Source organism: Miniopterus schreibersii, assembly GCF_964146895.1.
Source record: "Miniopterus schreibersii genome assembly, chromosome: 8".
NCBI lineage: Eukaryota > Metazoa > Chordata > Mammalia > Chiroptera > Miniopteridae > Miniopterus > Miniopterus schreibersii.
Genome location: NC_138109.1, coordinates 60,446,456 through 60,467,588, shown reverse-complemented (window position 1 = coordinate 60,467,588; position 21,133 = coordinate 60,446,456). Strand labels below are relative to the sequence as shown.

The window sequence follows — 21,133 nt, the reverse complement described above, 5'->3', positions numbered from 1 at the left end:
ATGCCATTTATTTTCCAGGAATTTTGTGGTCCTGTGTATGCTAATGCCTGTGAATGACTGATTTCACTTCCCTTTTTCTAGCAGGCATAAGACCATTGGAGATTGCCCATACTGCCTGCTTTCTTAGGAAAGGCATTCTCTCTTCCCCTCCTTTGACTGGACTCCACAGTGTAAAGGGACAGGAGAGGTGAGGCCAAGGTTGGAGGATGGGGAAGAGGGGACTGCTTGGGGCCCTTTCTCCCCCTAGGCTCCAGCTGTAGCAATAGTTCAGCAGCGGCTGAGTAAAGATGATTAACCTGGGTGATTGTGACCTCAGAGAATAACCAATATGTAGATACTCATCCCAGCTCTAAAACAAACCATCAGAAATAATGTTAATTCATTGATTCATTGATTCATTCAACAAATATTTATTAAGCATCTAGCACTTGATTTGTGTTTATAGGAATACTGTCTATATAAACTAATAAATCACTCCTTTGGATACATCCAACAAGTACATTATAATTTTGTAAGTGTTCTGTGAACAACTATTTTGAGAAAACTGGGGTAGTGTCTTACAAGCCAAGCGAGGATGGTGGTTTAAAGGGGAGCATGCACAGTAGTATCAGATCCTAGGAAAGTCAAGGAAAATGAAAAGACCAACAGTCAATGTTAGTGACTCTTTATATTTATTAATATTTACAGAAGAATGCTAAAAGCATCTAAGACCAAACTTTACACTATTCCCAAAGATGGAAATGTTAGCCATATACTGCATATACTATAAAGTTCTTCAGATTTTGCATTCCCTGTTTTTGTCACCAAATAAATTTAGAAGATTAAATTTCCCAAAACTATGGTGCAATGACAAGGGTATCATTAAATATAATATATAGTAAAAAAAAAAAAATGTATAGGCATAAATAGCACACAAATCATGTACACACATTCAAGGATTAAAATAATGCTTGGCTGGCATGGCTCAGTCGTTCAGCATGCACCTATGATCCAGGAGATCTAGGTTGGATTCCAGGGATTGTGGGCTCCATCCCTAGCGGGGGTTGTTCAGGAGGCAGCCAATCAAAGACTCTCTCATCATTGATGTTTCTCTCTCTCTCTTCCTCTCTCTGAAATCAATAAAAATTTATTTAAAAAAAAATAGAATTACCACAATAAACACACTTTTTGTATCACAAAGTAAACTGTAGTATAGAAAAGGAAGGAGTTTGAAGATGAATAATCTAGGTTTTGATTGGGGCCCCAACACTTATTAATAGGGAGATTTTCAACAAAATTTGAAAATGTATTTATCTGAGTTGCTGTGAAGAGCAAATGATTTTACATATGTAATATTTTTTAAAAATAACACAATGCTGCTGTGAATTCATGTCATGTATTTATCAATATTGTGAAAACTGGACTATGAGAGGGAAAGAGCAGAGACATTAATAATAGGAGCTCTCAGTTACTGAGCATTTACTATGAGCCAAGCACTGTACTAAGAGTTTTTCATAAATTCTCTCATCAATTCCTCATATCTACCCAATATGGTCCATACTATATTAGGTGAAACCATGGGAATTAGCCATTTCTGCACATCAAAACTGATCACTTATTAGCAATTTCATATGTTTTAAACTATAACCTGCCCAGACTGGAGAAAGTAAAACACAGAGAGACTAAGTGGCCTAGGTTAAAATAGCCCAGAAAAGTCAGGTTTGCAAGCCATAACAGGTTTATGTCAGTGAATAAATATGCTATAAACTCCCAGAAAGATGGCTGGTCTAATAGTTTAGGAGGTAGAACCTCTAAGCTTTATTTGCGTGGTATTAGAGAATATACAAAAAGTCAAGAAATGACGCCAAAGCAAATTCAGCAAAGGAATCAAATACTTACATTAATTAAAATAGTTCATGTTTATTCCTACTTCTGGGATTACCCTTCTCCTCAGTGAATTCTTATTCAACTTCATTCAGACAACAAATATTTACTCAAGGTCAGGCTCTATTTCTAACATCTACCTAGAAAGAGGAACTTCTTTTCCACCCCTCTCTTAATTCTTACTAACTGGAATGCATCTTTCTTTTCAATAGCAGTTTGCCTTTTAATATATCTGATTAGTCTCAACAAAAGTAAAAGTTTCTTGAAGAAAGCTCAATAAATGTTCAATTTGAGGTGCATACTAAATCTACCATATATGAAATGTAATAGGAATAAATAATCGAAGGGAATGGATGATAAAATCTTCCCTGGTCTCACCGGGTTAAGTGTTCTCTTTAATCCGAAGTCATCTGGAAACTGCCTTATATTGTCACTTACTGTTTCATAAGATATGCTCAGGCCTTGTCTCTAGAAGCTTCTTAAGGGTAAAGATTCTTATTCTTTGACCTCACACACTGCCCAGCAAAGTCAAAGGACCTCTAATTAATGAACATGAGAAATGAGCAGTTTGAGGGAAAGCCTTTGGGGAAGGAAATGAACTAAGGGGAGCACAGCAAAGGAGAAGGGGCGCTGGTGCATTAACACCTCTTTTTGAGAACTAAAACCAGCTAGTTTTTCAAAACCTTGGAAGATACTGCCGCTCTTTACTTGTTGTTGTTTTTAACAAGAGGTGTGTAAGGAAACCACCAGCATGACCATCCACCGGCTGGGGGCCGAGACCCTAAGCGCAGTCGGTGCAACTCGGTGGAGGCGGCGCTAAGCTGCGAGCGGTCTGCTGACCGACAGGGGGAGCCCTGCCGAGCGTCGGCCCCGCCCGCCCCGCCCCGCCCTGCGCGCCCCGCCCCGCCCTGCGCGCCCCGCGCGCCCGCCGGTGTCCTGGCGTCACGCCCGCCGCAGGCCGAAGGCCAGTGCGAGGCGGGCCCACGACCCGCAGCGCGCTCGCCGCCCCGCCCCGCCCCGCCCCGCTTCGCCCCGGGAAGGGTAACGGTTACGAAGCACTTTCACGCCGCGATTTCTGCTTAGTCATTGTCTTCCCGGAAAGGGCTTCCTCAGCTGGAAGCCAACTCTTCTGCGGCGGCCGCAGTAGCAGGAACTGCAGCCACCAGCGCGTCCTTCCCGGGCCGCCGCCGCCGCCGCCCGGCCTTCCTCGGGCCCGAGCGCAAGCCGAGGTCCCGCCGTGCAGGGCAGGCAGCCTCGCGCCCGGCTTTCGGCCTCGGGCACTGAGTCCGCGGGGCGGCCTTCTTCCCCGCCCGTGTGTCCCCATCGGCGCCTGGCCCCCTCCGCCGGCCGCTGCCATGGGCACCGACAGCCGCGCGGCCGGCGCGCTCCTGGCACGGGCCCGCACCCTGCACCTGCAGACGGGGAACCTGCTGAACTGGGGCCGCCTGCGGAAGAAGTGCCCGTCCACGCACAGCGAGGAGGTGAGGGCGGGCGAGCGTCGCCGGCGGAGGCGCCGAGCTCCCGGGCCAGGCCGCGGGCCGGCCGGGCGGTTCCGAGAAGCGCGGGCGGGCGGGCTCCGCGCGCACCTGGGCCGGGCCGGGGCCGCCGTCCCCAAGGCTGCTGTTGGGGGCAGTCGGTCTTTAAAAACTTGGCAGGTGCAACTTCACACAGAGCGATGCCTCCATTCGTGCTTATGCCTGATGACAAACTCAAATGTGTCGGATCCCTGTCCCCGGCTAGGGGTCAGAAAAGGCCAGTGTACAGCTCGGTCCCGCTCCCTCCCCCACGGCGTGTCCAGATGAAAAAGAGAGATTCGTGTTTTGGAGAATTCAGATGAAATAGTAAAAATCCACTTAGCTTGTAGGATGTTGACAATAGGTTCTCTGTTGCTGTCAGACAAATGACTAAACACTCAAATTCAGCTTTGAAACAAAGTATATATTTTTCTTGCCGAGGATTAATCTTAGTTTTTTTGCCTAAAGACTAATAACTAGTTTGAAGTGGCAGAGGTTAATCTGACATCATACGCTGGTAACGTAGCCGGTCATTTCTGAGCGGACAAGTAAATCATTGACTCTACACAATTGCGGAGGCATATTGGTGCTATGGGACAATTTTAGTGTTAAAAAGTAACAATAAATAAATGGAGCTCTGTGACTTTGGGAAAGTTACTCTTCTCTGACTGTAGCTTTAACGTTGGCTGTCTTCTTCAGCAGGTCGTTGTGCGGATTAAAATATATGTGCATTAAAATACAGGCATTTTATCTCCCTTAGCTTCTGGTTCAGTCGAAAAGATAAATATTTTTAATATTATTTTTCAATTATATTTGACATATAATATTGTATTAGTTTCAGTTGTACAACATAGTGATTAGACATTTATGTAACTTACGAAGTGATCACCCGGGTAAGTCTGGTACCCGTCTGACACCATCCAGATAAGACAGATCTTGATTAAAAGAAAAAATGTCTTAAACTGTATCATAATGTGATGTTATCAGCTGTGTTCCTAGGCAGTTCCTGCTTTTCAATATAAAAGATTGGTGATACACCACTGTACAGCAGCACATGGCATCCTCTGAGTATGCACCGGACCTGTGCACAGGTCTGGTGTTGGGAGTGAGTACTCAACCCCGGATGAGAACTCTTGGTTGTAACTTTAATAGGAATCAGAATCCTTTACCATAACGTGTCCAAGTTCCAGCTCAGTTTCAAGTTCCAGCTCAGTTTGTATGTCTTGTTTTCTTCAAACCTCCCCGGTTGGATCCTATATTTCTATATTTAGTTCTAGATCTTTAATTTCCACCAGTGCTGCTGGTTCAGTAAACCATTTTGCATGTATATTGATAATATTGGGTGAAATTTTCTCTTATCTCACTATAACACACACTAGAGTAGTGGCTTTCAAAGTCTTTTACTGCAAACTCAGTAAGACATGCCTTTATCTTGCAGTACAGTATGTGTGTGTGTGTGTGTGCATATACACACTGTATGTGTATGTATGGTTTCATGAAGATATTAACCCTTATTATAGACTGTATATTCTCATTTTTTTCCCTATCCTATTTTAATTTTTAAAAACTTGATTTCTTATTGCAGTTATGAGTCACACCCCACACATCATTCAAAAGACTAATTCTGGTTTATTGGTTTCATTTTGGGTGCAGCATAAGACGGAAAAACTAAAGAAACTAGAAAATATTTGAGGAACGCTTGAGATATGACAGCATGTTGTAGGGAAAATATACATGTTTATGTTTCCATGTGAAAAAGAACTTTGTAATAACTAGGGCTTCAAATTGGAATATGCTACTTGAAATAGTTTAACCTCGTTGAATAAAGAAACTGAATAAATCACTCATGACTGAGAAAATTTACACATTGGGTAGAGAGTTTACATTTTCTAAAAGTTCTCTTCTAGTGCTAATACTTGCTTTGTTTTTATTCTGTGATCTCTGCCTAGATGTTTTGTTACACTGGAATTTTATGAAATCAGATATTTTTTTTAAATAAGTTTTTATTGATTTTTGTGAGAGAGGAAGGGAGAGGAAGATAGAAGCATCTATGAGAGAGAAACATAAATCAGCTGCCTCCTGCACGCCCCCTACTGGGGATCAGAGCCTGCAACCGGGGTATGTGCCCTGACCAGAATTGAACCTGTGACCTCTTGGTACTCTGGATGCCACTCAACCAACTGCGCCACACTGGCAAGGCAGGTCTTGTTTTTTAAATGGGCCATTCATTATAGGACTGTTTTGCCCAGTTCTTTGTTGTAAGGGTAGTTGACCAGTTGAATCATATGCTATTTTTTAAACTCTATACAACTGCAGATTTAATGACACTACATTATGATGATACTTATCTTCATTGATTGTGTGTGTGCGTGTGTGTGTGTGTGTGTGTGTGTGTGTGTGAAGAATGAAGAAAACAAAGAACAAAAAAGTACAAGGTTACTGTTCAATCAATATAGATAACATTGATTAAAAGATTAAAGATTAAAAGTAAAAGATTAAAAATCACTAGGTTTGTGATATAGTCAATAAATTTCTCCTATTGTAACATTGGACTGTTCCTACGGTTTATCCTGACACTTCAGAATCCAAGATTAATTAAAGAAATGGTTTCTAAATTGGAATTCACCAGGAAAGCCTTAAGTATGCAAATGAGCCATCCTTCCAAAGGAAAATTTCATCCAATTCTCCCATGATTTGAACCAAAGCACTCCTGATAGAATTGTTAACTTCCAGTCCATCCTGCTGCCTCAGCTTTTACTAATTTTTAAAAGAATATTGACTTGTAATTGTCTGGAATAATTATCAACTAACTTTTATCTATGGTCTTAAATTTGAGTATAAATATGCTTTCTGTAAAGATAGACCTTGTGAATTGAATCCATGTGGGTTATTGTATTGTTGTGGATTGTAAATCTTAACGTAAGTGACTCTGAGCTCTTCAATTGATAAGCCTGTTGTCCCTTGTAATTATTTGTACCAAGATATAAGCAGTAAAGTGAGTATATCAGTTTTTATCATAAGCAGTCATAGATAGTTCAGAAGTTTAGTCTCTGTTATTGCTATTAGCAAAGTGCTTTTGCAATTCAGGGACTTTTTCTAGTTACACCTTTATTTTTTCATTGATTGTCCACAGAATGCAAAGCACTGTGCCCTTGGATATTTATAAGGCAGTGATTTCAAACTGCTAGTGTTGCCCATTAGTAGTCATAAATCAATTTAGTGAGTTATGGAGCAGCATATTTTTTTCTAATTAATAGAAGCCATTAGAATGTGCCTGGCATGTAGTGAACATAAATATTGTTTTATAAATTTTCTATTATGTGTATGTAGGTCCTCACTATGTGAATGTGTGCCTTACTTTGGACCACTATCAAATAAGTTTGAAATATACTGACATAAGAGATAAAAGAATATAAACACTTGAATGAATTTATAACATACTGTAATGTTAGTGGAAACATTTTATTTTTTTATATGAGAAAACGTTGAAGACAAATTGGAGGTCTACCTAAGTGTTAGGAAATGACATATGGATTGACATTCACTTGACTGTGGGATGTGTCATACTTTAGAGTACATAATTGCTTGGGATGCTTGTTAAATAAAAGTTCTGCCTTTATAGTGATTAAGCAGGTCTACTATGGGACTCAGGAATTTTAATGTACAATAAACACCACAGGTGAATCTGATGTAGGAGTTCCTCTGGCCACATTTAGGGAATCACTTGTTTGTCTTTGAGAAATTTAACATAGTGGTTAATATTAATTCTAGTCAGGCTGCCTGGGCTTGAACCCATGTTTCTCCATTATAAACCTTATCTTTTTTTTTTTAAATCCTCATCCAAGGACATTTTCATTGATTTTTAGAGGGAAGTGGGGGGAGAGAGAGAGAGAACATCAACGTAAGAGGAACATCGATCATTTGCCTCCCTTACATGCCCCAGGCCCAGGGATGGAACCCTTAACCTAGGTAGTGCCCTGACTGGGAACCGAACCAGTGGCCTTTCAGTGTCCAGGATAGCGTTCCTACCAACTGAACCACACTGGCCAGGGGTATAAACTTCATTCTTTTTTCTTTTTTTTTTAAATATATCTTTATTGATTTCAGAGAGAGGAAGGGAGAGAGAGATAGAAACATCAGTGATGAGAGATTCATTGATTGGCTGCCTCCTACACTCCCCCTACTGGGGATCGAGCCTGCAACCCGAGCATGTGCCCTGACTGTGAATTGAACCACGATCCCCTGGATCCTAGGTGTTAGCTCAACCACTGAGCCACGCCCAGCCGGGCAAACTTTATTCTTGATTTTTTTTGTTTGTTTCTTTATGGATGTTTTTATGTCTCAGAAGTTTAGTTAAATTTTTATTGGTGTAAAATACTTTAAAAATAATTAGATTACGGGTTTAGGTCATCAACATTTGAAAATTAACAGTAGGATAAAATAGATATAAATTTATCTTTGTTGAAGAAAACAACCTTATAGAACTAAAATTTTGGTTTGTATGGTATTTCCTATTGACACCTTTTTCCTATTTATCAGACAAGTACATTCTTATCATATAAATACAGAAAAGTGTATAGAGTTTGATTAACAATTTCAAAATGCATTCCTTTTGCAGCTTCGAGATTGTATCCAAAAGACCTTGAATGAGTGGAGCTCCCAAATCGGCCCTGATTTGGTCAGGGTGAGTAACATGTGGGTCAAGAAATGATGTAGTCCAAAAGAGAAGTGAAGTAAGCAGGAAATTAATTTCCTCAGTCTTGATAGGGAAGTCAAGTAGATGATAGCATAAAACTCCCTGTGGCGTATATGCTGAGATGCAGCCTAACTCGGTAGGCTTAAGCATAAAACAGAAAATCTAGACTGTGTGAACAACTCTTCAACTAGACCAGACACTAGAATTCTCTGTGCTAATTCCCATCAGAGTTTCCTCATAATGTATTTTGTTCCAATTTGTATTTGGCCTGATAAAGGAATGACTATTATTAATCAGTTTTGTTTGATATATTGCTTTGGTAGAGGATCACCCCAATAATATAGTCACTAAAAATAATTTTTAAAATGTCAGTTTCTGCTGAAACAGTAAGGAACTGTGTTTCACTAAATGTCAATATATGACTATTATCATAAATGTTAATATACAGAACATCTGTCTGTAAACCACTTTTTGGGATCCAACTCAGCCAAAGGTATATAACAAATTACATAGACTACTTTAAAAGAATGGACATACTTGTTCCCTTGGGCATATTGCAAGTTTTATACTCGATAGGTGCTAGACATGCGTTGATTAATGTCTTCTATCAGTCTCTGTTTCTCTGAGATGACCATTTACTCTGTTTATGTCTAGTAAATAGTTACTGCTCCAGGCATTGTAGTAATATGCTCAAGAATTATGAGAAAGGCCTCACTGTTTACTTTGTTTTAATCTTATAAATGTGAGCTAATATGTTTCTGATTTATATGTGCTAACATTTTATTTTCCTTATAAATTATTCATTATGTATTGGAATGACTTTTACTTTTTTTTATTGCACTCAGAAAAAATGTTTTGGTTTCCAATGTTTGTGATTAATGTAGAAAGTTTTTAACATATCATTATCCAGAATGGATAATGCTATTTTTCACTGGTTTCTTCTTTAAGTAAAATTATCTACTGTACTAGTGCTTGTAACTCCTTACAGGCCTCCCGCCCCCCATTTATTTGTGTGTTTTTTAATCTGAGTACCTGATCAAAATGAGACATTTTTCCCAGAAAATGGACACACACACACACACACACACACACACACAGTGTTTTACCTGTATTTCAGAGCTTTGCAAACCTAATGAAGCCCATTCAGACCTCAGGTAAAAAAAACATCTTATTTGTGGGTTCCCTGCTGCTTTTAGAGGGCATTATGGACAATAGAAAATATATAGCTAATCAGAAACATTTTATATTTATTGTAAACATTATGTGTTTATTATAGGAGTTTCCAGATGTCTTGGAATGTACTGTATCTCATGCAGTAGAAAAGATAAATCCCGATGAAAGAGAAGAAATGAAAGTTTCTGGTAAAGTCTAGCCTTTCTAATTCATTGTGTTATACAATAGAAGTGATAGGTTTGTCGAGCATGGGAATAAGCCTTTCTTTGCTTCTGCTAATGAGTGACTTAGTCATCAAGTGTGGGGTGTTAATGTCCACTCTTAGAGGGAGTTATAATAGGTCAGTGTTGGGTACTTCAGTGGTCACAATAGAACTTTACCTTGCTGTTCTTGGCAGTCCTTTTTATTCATTTATATTTTGGACTTCAGAGCATTGGGAAGATTAAGCTGGAGAAAATGGAAAGAATAAAGGGAATTCTTGAGAACATTGTCTACCCAAAGCAGGCATAAGCTCTCCCTTCCTGGTGGGACACTGCCAAACAATGGCTGAGATGGCCTGGGAGTATAGAAAGAAGTCTGGGCAACAAGTTACATGAGAGAAATAAAATACATATTATACCCATTCAATAAATGTCCAGAGACTATGCTAAACTCAAAGAATGAGAAAATGAAAAGCTGCACTGTTCTTGCACTCAGCTTATAGTCAGCACAATGATGAAAAGCTTGAACTTGACTAGGTTGAAATTCCTGGGTGTGCAGCAGATTATTTACTGGTATAATCTTGGGCTAACAAGTTACTTAATCTCTCTGAGCCTCAGTTTCTTCATCTATAAAATGGGGATGCATCTGTTTCACAGACTTATTTGTGAATTACTTGAAATTACAAAAGAAGCACTTACCACAGTGCTTGGCACAAAGTTAAGTGCTAGGTAGCTATTATTTATTACCATTTGTGTTTGTGTTATGGTTGTTACTTTATTATTTGGGGGAGGGATGGACATATAAGATGAGATAGGGCATTGTCTTTTGACTCTAATAACAGCTACCATTTGTTGAGTCTTACTTTGTACCAGGCACTGTATTTGCCCTTTTTTATTATATTTCTTACAATTCTCAGAACAATTCTACAAGGTAGGTCTATTATCCCATAGCACAGGTGACATTAAATAACTTGAAAGTTGTCATACAGCCAGTAAGTGATTGAACCAGGAATCCATTCAGGGGTGCCTGACTCTAAAACCCATTTTTTTCCTATTAATTTCACATTGCTATTTGTATTGAAAAGGAAGTGAAAGCAGCATTTCTCAGTGGTTGATTGCAGTTCATCATGGTTTAGACGAGTCTTAGAGCTATTATAAGTTGTCTTCAGTTCCCGGCAGGCTTGATAAATATCAAAATTCTCCCCATATGAACAGCTTTCTTCTCTCTACTTATCTAAAAATGCCTCTTCTTTCAAATGGCACACATTCATGGCCAGAGGGACTTTGGTGGGGAGAGTTTTTACAGAGTATAATTGTGGAGCTAAGGTTGGGCCAAAGTGGTAAAGATTGACTCACCTGGTAGAAGAATTGTGCTGGCTTTTAAATAGAGAAGTAACATGAGGAAAGCAATGTTTTAGGAAGATTATCTAGCAGTAGAAAAGAGAGGAGAAATTAAAAAAAAAAAATGTACAAGGAAAATTTGTTGCGTATGTTGAATGCCAGGCACCTTATATAGGGTATTTCATTGGCCGGTTTCCTATCCATTCCCCTTTTGGATTCCCTCTCTTCCTTCTCTCCTTCTACATTTATCTATGTGAGTAAATTTAGATTTTTGAACAGTGAATTTACATAAAGTGAATATAGATATGTAAAGTTGAGTTGAAATCAAGCCAAAGCTATACTTTTATAAATTTAGAAAGCTACTCAACTTTCTTGGTTGAAGCTGAAGAAAGAAATGCCAATTAATGTGGTCCTAGGTAGGTATATATTGTACCTACTAAATTAGCAGATACATGTATATTTTTAATAACATATTTTTAATAACATTCTATATTATTCTGAGAACAACTCTTCACTTTTAGTAGTCTGGTAAAATTTAGGAAGTAAATAAAATAGAACAATATTCATACAAAAAAATCATATCCTTTGACTTAAAATCTCATTTTTGACAATTTGTCCTTGGGAAATGCTTCAGCATAATGTTGAATAAAAAGTCACCAAGATACTTACATTAGCATTATATGCGATAACAGAAACCTAGAACTAACCTAAATTTTCAAACAGTGGAAAATCATCTAGTAAATTATATCCTATCAGAATTACAGAATAATGTTCAACCATTAAAAATGAGTGTGGGGAGAAGGGGCTATAAGCAGGGGAAGTGGTGAGGGAAGGAGACTGGACTTGGGGTGGTGAACACACAATACAGCATACAGATAGTGTATTATAGAATTGTACACCTGAAACCTATGTAATTTTATTAACCCATGTCAACCCAATAAATTCAATAGAAATAAATGAGTATGTAAAATTATTCATTAAAAGTACACCACACAGAGAAATGTAAACAATAATTGCTTTTGGTGGTGACACTATTGGCAATTTTTTTTTTGGTCTTTCTACTCATTTTAAGTTTACCTTACTTCTAGAGTGAATACATTATTATGATAAAAAAAATTAAGATAACTAAATACTGCATAGAGATATAAAAAAAATTACATAAAGGTAAACCAAATATAACTAGGAACGTTATACCCTGCTTCATATGACCAAGAACTAGAAGGTAATGTCTAACATTTTAAAAAAATTATTGAATTAGGAAGATAGGATTGTGTGTGGGAGGGGTGGGTTGTTTGTTTTCATTTTTCTAATCATTACAAACAGTTTTTTTTTTAAATATATCTTTATTGATTTCAAAAAGAGGAAGGGAGAAGGAGAGAGAGAGTTGAAACATCAATGATGAGAAAGTCGTCATTGATCGGCTGCCTCCTGCACGCCGATCAGAAGATCGAGCCCTCAACCCCGGGCATATTCCCTGACCGGGAATTGAACCTCGATATCCTGGATCCTAGGTCAGTGCTCAGCTGCTGAGCCACACCCATCCGGGCCATTACAAACAATTTAAATTTAGTCTATATATAGATTTTAGTTTATTGGAGAAAGTAAATAATATGCTCCATTCATGTTTAATTCATAAAATGTACTTTTTGGGTAATAAATTTCTATATCTGAGCTGCCTTCTAACAAATGGGTAGTTGATATTTGCTTTTTTCTTTTGACAGATATTTGTTGGCAACTGGCATATAATTTAAAAATTACAATGGAAATACACTTTTATTTCTTAAAATGAAAACTATAAAATTACATTACTAGGAAAGAAAAAAAAATTCAGGATTATCTGTCATCTTAGTATTGTTAGCAATGTTAATACTATATAGCAGAATGTTACCCAAATGTAGTAATCAGTTTTTGTTTCCTTTGTTACCCAGCAAAACTGTTCATTGTAGGATCAAACTCTTCATCATCAATTAGAAGTGCAGTTGACATGGGTAAGCAAAATGTTGACTTTTAATCTTTATAGCAGACTTTAAATTAGTGTAGGTGTATTAGTTATATCTTATGTTCAGGTCCACATAAAAAAGAAAATGAACTCATTCCAGTTTTACCTTTTAGAGTTCTAGGTGAATTTCCTAAGGCTTCTATAGAATCACACTAACTTTTATGGGGTAATATTTTGATATATAAGAGGTATATAAAAGATGTAACATAATTAAATGTTAACTATGTGTTTGGAGATAGAAATTCTCCTTAATCATATTCTTTTTTTTTTTTTTTTTTTTTAATATATCTTTATTGATTTCAGACAGAGGAAAGGAGAGGGGGAGAGAGAAAGGTAGAAACATCAGTGATGAGAGAGTCATTGATCGAGCCCACAACCCGGGCATGTGCCCTGACCAGGAATCAAACCCCGATCGCCTGGATCCTAGGTCGACGCTCAACCGCTGAGCCACACCCGGCCGGGCCTTAATCATATTCTTAGCCCTTTTAATACTATAGATGAAATACCAAAACAACCACCACAACAACAAACAAGCAAAGCATTTTTATCTATTTTCAGTACTTGGTTTATGTTATTGTGGTATTATTTCAGTTATTCAGTATTTTTTTCTTTTAAAACATTCTTCTAGTATTTATATAGGTTGAACACTTAAATAGCTCTCTGGTATAACTGTGGAGTAAACAATAATCAATAAAAATAAACTTAAATTATTTTTATAGAAACTAAGAAATTATCTATCTTTATAAATATATATTAAGACCATACATTTGGTTTTTCAAGTCTCAAGCTTATTTTTTGCTATGACTACCAACTGCAGAATATTAGGTCAGGATTCTTGTAATCGCCTATATGAGAGAACTAGAAAAGAAAATGTTATGAAGTTAAGGAAGCCGCCAAAAAATCCTGGGACCTAGGAAACAAGGAGGCCTGTTCCCCCTGAAAGAGAAGCCTAAAGTAGCTATGGGTTCCGAAAGAAGAGGCAGATCAAAGAAACCCACTTACCTACCACAAAGACCAAGTAGATGAATGAACTTACACTTTTCTTTTTAAATCCTCATCTGAGGATATGTTTTTATTAATTTTGAGAGGGGATGGAGAAAAAGAGAAAGAGAAAACAACTGTTACCTCCCATATGTGCCCTGACCGGGAATCAAACCCACAACTTTCTGGTGTAAGGGATAATGCTCCAACCCACTGAGCCACCCAGCCAGGGCTGGACAATTAAACTTTTTTAAAAGATGGAAATACTCTAAGTAACAGATAAATTATGAAACTGAGTAATCTGTTATATAGAAAACTAATAAAGCTAAGGAATATCTACTCAGAGTTCAGTGGGATGCTTGAAGGGCGTCAGAAATACTTGTTTGTATTATGTGACGAGCATTTATCCTCTGTGTGTTTTCCTTCACATCAGCCTGTTCCGTCCTTGGAGTTGCACAGCTGGATTCCGTGATCATTGCTTCACCTCCTACTGAAGATGGAGCTAATCTTTCCTTGGAGCATTTGCAACCTTACTGGGAGGAATTGGAAAACTTAGTTCAGAGTAAAAAGATTGTTGCTATAGGTACCTCTGATCTGGACAAAACACAGCTGGAACAGCTGTATCAGTGGGCCCAGGTAAAGGACAGCTAGATCACGAGCACTGGGGGCCAGGGCGGGACAATGACTGTCTCGTACAGTCTTTGCTGTATACTGTTGAGCATGAAGCACATAGTGACATTCACTGTGAAGTGACTTTATATGCAAATGTGGAAGTTTTGAGGCTGACTTTATATACAGCATTGGGTTTTTTTCCCAACAAATATATGTCTAATTGAACTTAATGAGAGACAAAAACAGTAGAAAATATGTATTGAAGTATTCATAGCCAAGTGAATTAAGTCTTTTTCCTTCAGTTTTATGTGATAAAAATAGTACATTTTTCACTAGATACTATTAGACCATGGTTCTAATTTCCTAAGTAAGGGGATATCATTATAACAAATATTTTGCTGACTGTTATTTAAAGATATATAAGACTTAGTTCATATACTTGATAATGGAGTGGGCATCATAAATTAATCCCCACCACAATCTGGCCTAATAAGGTACAAATTATTAGGAAAGTTGCTTACTAGTATTTTATCTTTACTCTCCGTATCTCTCTCTATTCCTTGTACTCCACCTGCAGTCTTGTCCTTTTCAGAGCTTTCAGTTTCTTATAGACAGGAAGACTCTAGAGAAAGTGTTCTCCTTTCTCCCTTTGACTTGGTGGCAGCTGGAATGTGGCTAAGATCCTGCTGGGGAGCCTTGGGTGATCCAGAATGTACCTACAAATTAACCAGAGGAGCTATTAGAAATGATCTGATTCTTCTCTTTTTCAAAATGTGTCTGAGTGATAACCATGTGTTTTGCTTCAACATTACATGTACTTACCATTTGTATTGGATCGCCCTCCTGCTTTAACACATACTCCCTCTGAGGTTGAAACCGTCACACTGAGACTCCAGTTTATTTCTGAGGCAGATGTATTAGACTGCAGGTTCTAACTGGAGACTTCAATAGTGTGGTACTATATTGGCTTCCCCCCCACCCCCGAGCTATTTTTTCTTTCTGTTACCACTAACTTGAGTTAGAAAAGCATACATTAATCAACATGTTCATGGAGAAGTATTTTATAAACTTCAAGTGCTCTAGAATGGGATAGTTCATATTTTCTAAAATTGAGTCCTTGTACCATTACCTACTTTTAGTACTACACTTAATTTAGAGGAGATATAATTTTTTTTTCACATCTAGGTAAAACCAAATAGTAACCAAGTTAATCTTGCCTCCTGTTGTGTGATGCCACCCGATTTGACTGCATTTGCTAAACAATATGACATACAATTATTGACTCATAATGATCCAAAAGGTAAGACAGATTTTCATTTATAGACTTTGATCTCGAGCTTTTATCTTACAAGGAGCTACTTGTTAAAATTGACTTTCTAATTGTGTACAGTGATAAATGTCCAATGCTGTTACTTAGAACTATTCTTTTTTTAATATATCTTTATTGATTTCAGAGAGAGGAAAGGAGAGGGAGAGAGAGATAGAAACATCAATGATGAGAGAGTCATTGATCGAGCCCGCAACCCAAGCATGTGCCCTGACCGGGAATCGAACCCTGATCGCCTGGATCCCAGGTCGATGCTCAACCGCTGAGCTACGCCCGGCCGGGCTAGAACTATTCTTAATGGTTAGTTCAAAACATACATGCTTTTATTTTAGGGCAAAGTTTGAACTTGGACATAGGTCCTGGCTGAATTTGGAGCCTTTCCCCACTATGCTATATAGGCTCTCTGATTTGAAACATTTCAAAGCAGAGAGATAGTACAGCATAACATATAGATTCAAATTTTTTAAAAGTCATTTTAGCCCTGGCCAGTGTGGGTCAGTGGTTAGAGCATTGGCCCTTGCACCAAGGGGTCTCTGGTTCAATTCCCAGTCAAGGCAAGTACCTGGGTTGCAGATCCAGGCACTGGTCAGGGTGGGTACAGGAGGCAACCAGTCAGTCTCTCTCTCTCTCTCTCTCTCTCTCTCTCTCTCTCTCTCTCTCCCCCTCTCCCTCTCTCCCTCTCTCCCTCTCTCCCTCTCTCCCTCCCTCCCTCCCTCCTCCTCCTCCTCCTTGTCTGTCTCTCCCTCCCTCCCCCTGTTCCCCTCTCACTCTCTCCCTCTCTCCCCCTCCCCCCCAATCTCCCCTCTCCCCCTCCCTCCTTCCCTTCCACTCTCTGGAAATTAATGGAAAAAATATCCTTGGGTATCCTTGGGTATTAATGGAAAAAATATCCTTAACAACAAAAAAAGTCATTTTAGTGAAAACCTAACAGTTGCTATTGCTGATTCATTCTGTAATATAAACCATTTAAATTTTAACTTTCCATATGTTGTTAATATTATATCAACTTACCTGTTTACTTTGGGTTGGGTGCTCTTCCAACAGTAATTATTACCAATAGCAGTTGTTACCAGCAGCAGATGGATGAGCCTGTACCCCAGTCTAGCTCCACTTGGGGAAAAAAAACTATCCTTTTGTTAATAGGAAAGGAAATAGGAAAAGACTAAGGTATCTAGTATTTTGTTTCCAGGTTATCTAAATTTCGGCATGTGAATTATATGCTAATACATCATTGTTATGGCAAAATATAGTGCATATGTATATGAAAAGAGAAATTTGATGCTTTTTTTGTATGTTTTTGTTTTACGGACATAATTTGACAGTTGGATGTCTCTTTAATTTTAAGTCTAAACCCTTTGATTAGAATTTATAGGCTGATCCTGCAAATGCCATTAATGAATCTTAATACACTTTGATCTAGAAATGAAGCAATTCTCTTAAAAGATTTCTCATGTTTACTGATTCTAAGGAGTTAACATAGTTTAATCAAAAGTATGTAGTTAAGCCTGGCCAGGTGGCTCAGTTGGTTGGAGCATTGTCCCATACACCAAAAGGTTGCTGGTTTGATTCCCAGTCAAGGCACATGCCTAGGTTTTGGGTTCCATCTTCAGTCAGGGTACGTATGGGAGGCAACCAGTTAATGTTTCTCTCTCTCTCTCAAATCAATAAAAACATATCCTCGGGTGAGGATTATTTAATAAATAAATATGTAGTTAATGACTAGCATAGTTCTTTGTTTTGTGTTGTTTACCTAAGAAATGTCCAAACCTGGAGAGATTTTTATAAGTTTATTTGAGCCAAATTGATGGCAATGCCAGGAAGCAAAATCTCCAAATCTCCAGAGAACAGTAGTTTGCAGCTTCTCTTATATATTTCGAATGAAAGGAGGGAACATAAAGAGTACAGGAAGGTAGGAGAAAGCTGTAACTCCAGTACGATTTTTAGTTTTTAAGATATTGAGATAGGAAGGGGAACCCTAGTACACTGCTGATGGGAATGCAAACTGGTGCAACCACTATGGAAAACAGTATGGAGTTTCCTCAAAAAATTATAAATGGAGCTGCCTTTTGACCCAGTGATCCCACTTCTAGGAATATATCCTAAGAATCCTGAAACACTAATCAGAAAGAATATATGCACCCCTTTGTTCATAGCAGCATAATTTACACTAGCTAAGATCTGGAAACAGCCCAAGTTCCCATCAGTAGATGAGTGGATAAAAAAGCTGTGGGCCATTTACCTCATGGAATACTACGCAGCTGTAAAGAAGAAGAATCTCGTACCCTTTGGGACAGTATGGATGGACCTGGAGAATATTATGCTAAGTGAAATAAGCCAGGCAGAGAAAGACAAACATCACATGATCTCCCTTATACGTGGAATCTAAAGAACTTAATAAACTGATGAATGGAATAGATTCAATGACATGGAAGCATGGATGAGACTGACGAATGTCAGAGGGATGGAGGAGGGTGGGTGTGTGGAGGGGGAGAGAGTAACCAAAGAATTTATATGCATATATGCACAACCCAAGGACACGGACAATGGTGGGGAGAGGGACTGGAGAGGGGGATGGGACAAGGTGGAATGGGTCATTGGGGAGAAAAAGGGACATTTGTAATATTTTTAAATAAATGAAGGAAATACATATGGAAAATTAATAAAACTACTTGACAAAGCATGAAAAAAAATATACTGAGATAGGGAGATAGGTATAGGAAAAATGGGAAAAAATACATGGCAACAGAAATGGTCCGTCTTTGGTTGATAGGCTAATGGGTAACATTTTTTTTTCTTCTTTCTACTTTCTTGTATTTTTCTTAGCAGTATGTTAGAATCACATGGAGATCTTCAAAAAAATACAAGTATTCAGGCTCCATTCACTAAAAGTTATGAATTAAATAGGCTGGAGTACAGGTATAGATACTTTCTGAAGGACTGCCTCTGACCTTCTGATATTCTGGTTCAGTTTTACAGCACACATTAAGGATAAGCGTATTTTATATTCAATTTTGAGGTGTTTCTTTTGTTATATTTAAATGCTTACCAACATAGAAAGTGCTTTTGTTTTCAAATTTAACTCTGGATTTTTTGTTGTTGTTGTTTGTTTGTTTTAAGAACTGCTTTCTGAAGCAAGTTTCCAAGAAGCTCTTCGGGAAAGCATCCCTGACATCCAAGCACATGAGTGGGTGCCACTGTGGCTGCTGAGATACTCAGTCATTGTTAAAAGTAGAGGAATCATCAAATCAAAAGGCTACATCTTACAAGCTAAAAGAAGGGGTTCTTAACTATGACTTAGGATCATAACCCACTGACTTGTATTTCTTCGAATATAAGATAAAATTGAGATGTGTAAAAATCTAATTACCGCAGTGTCATTGAGGCAGATATCCTTTAGTTATATCTGACATGTTATCTGTCAAGTTTTGAATACTTCTCTTGCCTCCTATCACTCACTGAACCTCTGTATTGTTTTCATTAAACTATTGTTTTCTAATTGAAATTATCTACAAAGAAAATATTTGCAATATATTTTTCCTTTATTTTTATGACTAATAGAAATCCAGAAAATTTGTTGTTAGATATATTTTGGCCTAGGCATCAGGGTAATGTATATACATATTTTTTATTTCCAAAAAACTCATTAATTGCTTCTTACTCTATAGTATAACTAAGCAATTAGGTTACAATTGTTAAAACTGAAATACTGGAAGATATTTTTCCTGTTGATGATTATATCTCAGAGTAACTGGAGTAGCTGGGATCTAGTAGTACTGTAAATAAAATTCATTTCTTTAATACATGGATAGAAACCAATTTTTTTTATTTAAGTTTACGTAATAACTTTGCTTATAGTTTACCTGTAATGATTTAACCTTGTATTCTTGTGCCATATTTTCTCTTGCTGTTATTTACAAACCAAAGTAAATTCTTGGTTTATCCTTAATATTTTGCTTTCCATTCACGAATATTGAGCTCTTATCATGTGCTGGGCACTGTGGACTCTGAAGAGAAGAGAGGACACAGGGATTAAGAACCAATTAAATATGTGGTATTTGTTCCCCTCTAATTATTGACTGTGAGGGACTGAAAGCTAGGAGAGTGATGTAAAAAGTCTTTATTATTTAAAAGCAAAACAATATAATCAAAACTAGAGCTAGTAGAGACTAGAGGTCATTTGGTATAATTCTTCATTGAAGAACCAGAAAATAACAAATAAATAATCTGTGACCTTTGATATATACTATAGGTCTTAATTCTATAAATTTGGAAAGTTCTTCAAAAATCTGGTATCTCAATCAATACTTATAATTGTACCATATATTTTAATATATGGTTTATAAAACTAAACTATATGTATATATAAACTAATATAGAAAACTAATATGCCCAACTTTTACAACTTAGGGGAAAAAACTGTGGTTCCATATTCAAAGTAAATACTCTAGACACTTTTCCTATCATAAATAAGGTTTTGTGGTTTAGTGGTTAGATAATTTGATCATTAGAATTATAATGTTAAATCAGCTGATTTACCTGCTAAACTTTGTTTAGACTTTGAGCTTCCTAAAGCCTTATATAGCCTTTATATTAATTGTATGTAATGTTATTAAATATATATAGTTAACTTTTTTATTTGGAAATGTACCACATTTTTCATATAACATAAGCCTTTAAACAAATGCTCACTTTAATTTAAGCCTTTATACAGGGAGTTGGTCAATATATACTAAGAGGGAATTTTAATGTCACATTTATTGGGGTTTCATAAACCCTAGACTTAAAAAAACTGGGTTGTTTGAAGGGTTATTTTGAAAGTGGAAAAAAACAAACATGTTGCTAATGTATTCAAACTTAAGAGGAGTTTTTGTGTGCTCTTTTTTCCCCCTAGTCCTGACAAAGAAGATTATAGATTCATTTTGTGAAAGGTATCATGTATGGAATTTTTAAATGAGTTTTCATTTGTTTGTTTCACTTCTGCACTTTTGATTTCTGTTATTGAATAACCTTTTTTAAAAAGCAACTGATTTTTTAAGGCTTTATAATTTTCCAAGCTGATGTTCACATCTTTTTTTGTGTGTGAACTATCAGAAAATAGTGAATATTTTTCAAATGTTTAAGAACTTAATGTTTAAAAAGCCATAAAATAAAGAAGCGACACTACCAAATAATTGCTTAAAGCTGAAAGCTAAGTTATCAATAGTGTCTGTAACAGATATGTTTTCTGGGTAGATGTGTATCCAGTAGACCAAGGTAGAAAAAGAATTTATATAATTGTTTTCAGTAAACATGAAAAAAAACCTGCAGCTTATTATTACATTTCCAAAATACACTGGAGCCTTACTTTAAACACAATGTACTGTAACTTGGAGTTTTTCTGTGGTAAGTCTATCTTCCCTTCCAAGAAACTAGTAATCAGAAGGACCA

At 37.3% G+C, this 21,133-nt stretch overlaps 1 protein-coding gene across 1 annotated transcript; it reads left to right on the top strand.

The window, feature by feature from the left end:
* The first annotated feature begins 2,836 nt into the window (after positions 1–2,836).
* Positions 2,837–19,410, top strand: GCLM (glutamate-cysteine ligase modifier subunit). Its single transcript, XM_081145770.1, has 7 exons — positions 2,837–3,344; positions 7,996–8,061; positions 9,350–9,434; positions 12,716–12,775; positions 14,201–14,403; positions 15,565–15,679; positions 18,824–19,410. Exons 1-7 carry the CDS (start codon positions 3,219–3,221, stop codon positions 18,991–18,993), a joined length of 825 nt encoding a protein of 274 aa, XP_081001896.1. The 5' UTR covers positions 2,837–3,218; the 3' UTR covers positions 18,994–19,410.
* The last annotated feature ends 1,723 nt before the right edge of the window (positions 19,411–21,133 follow it).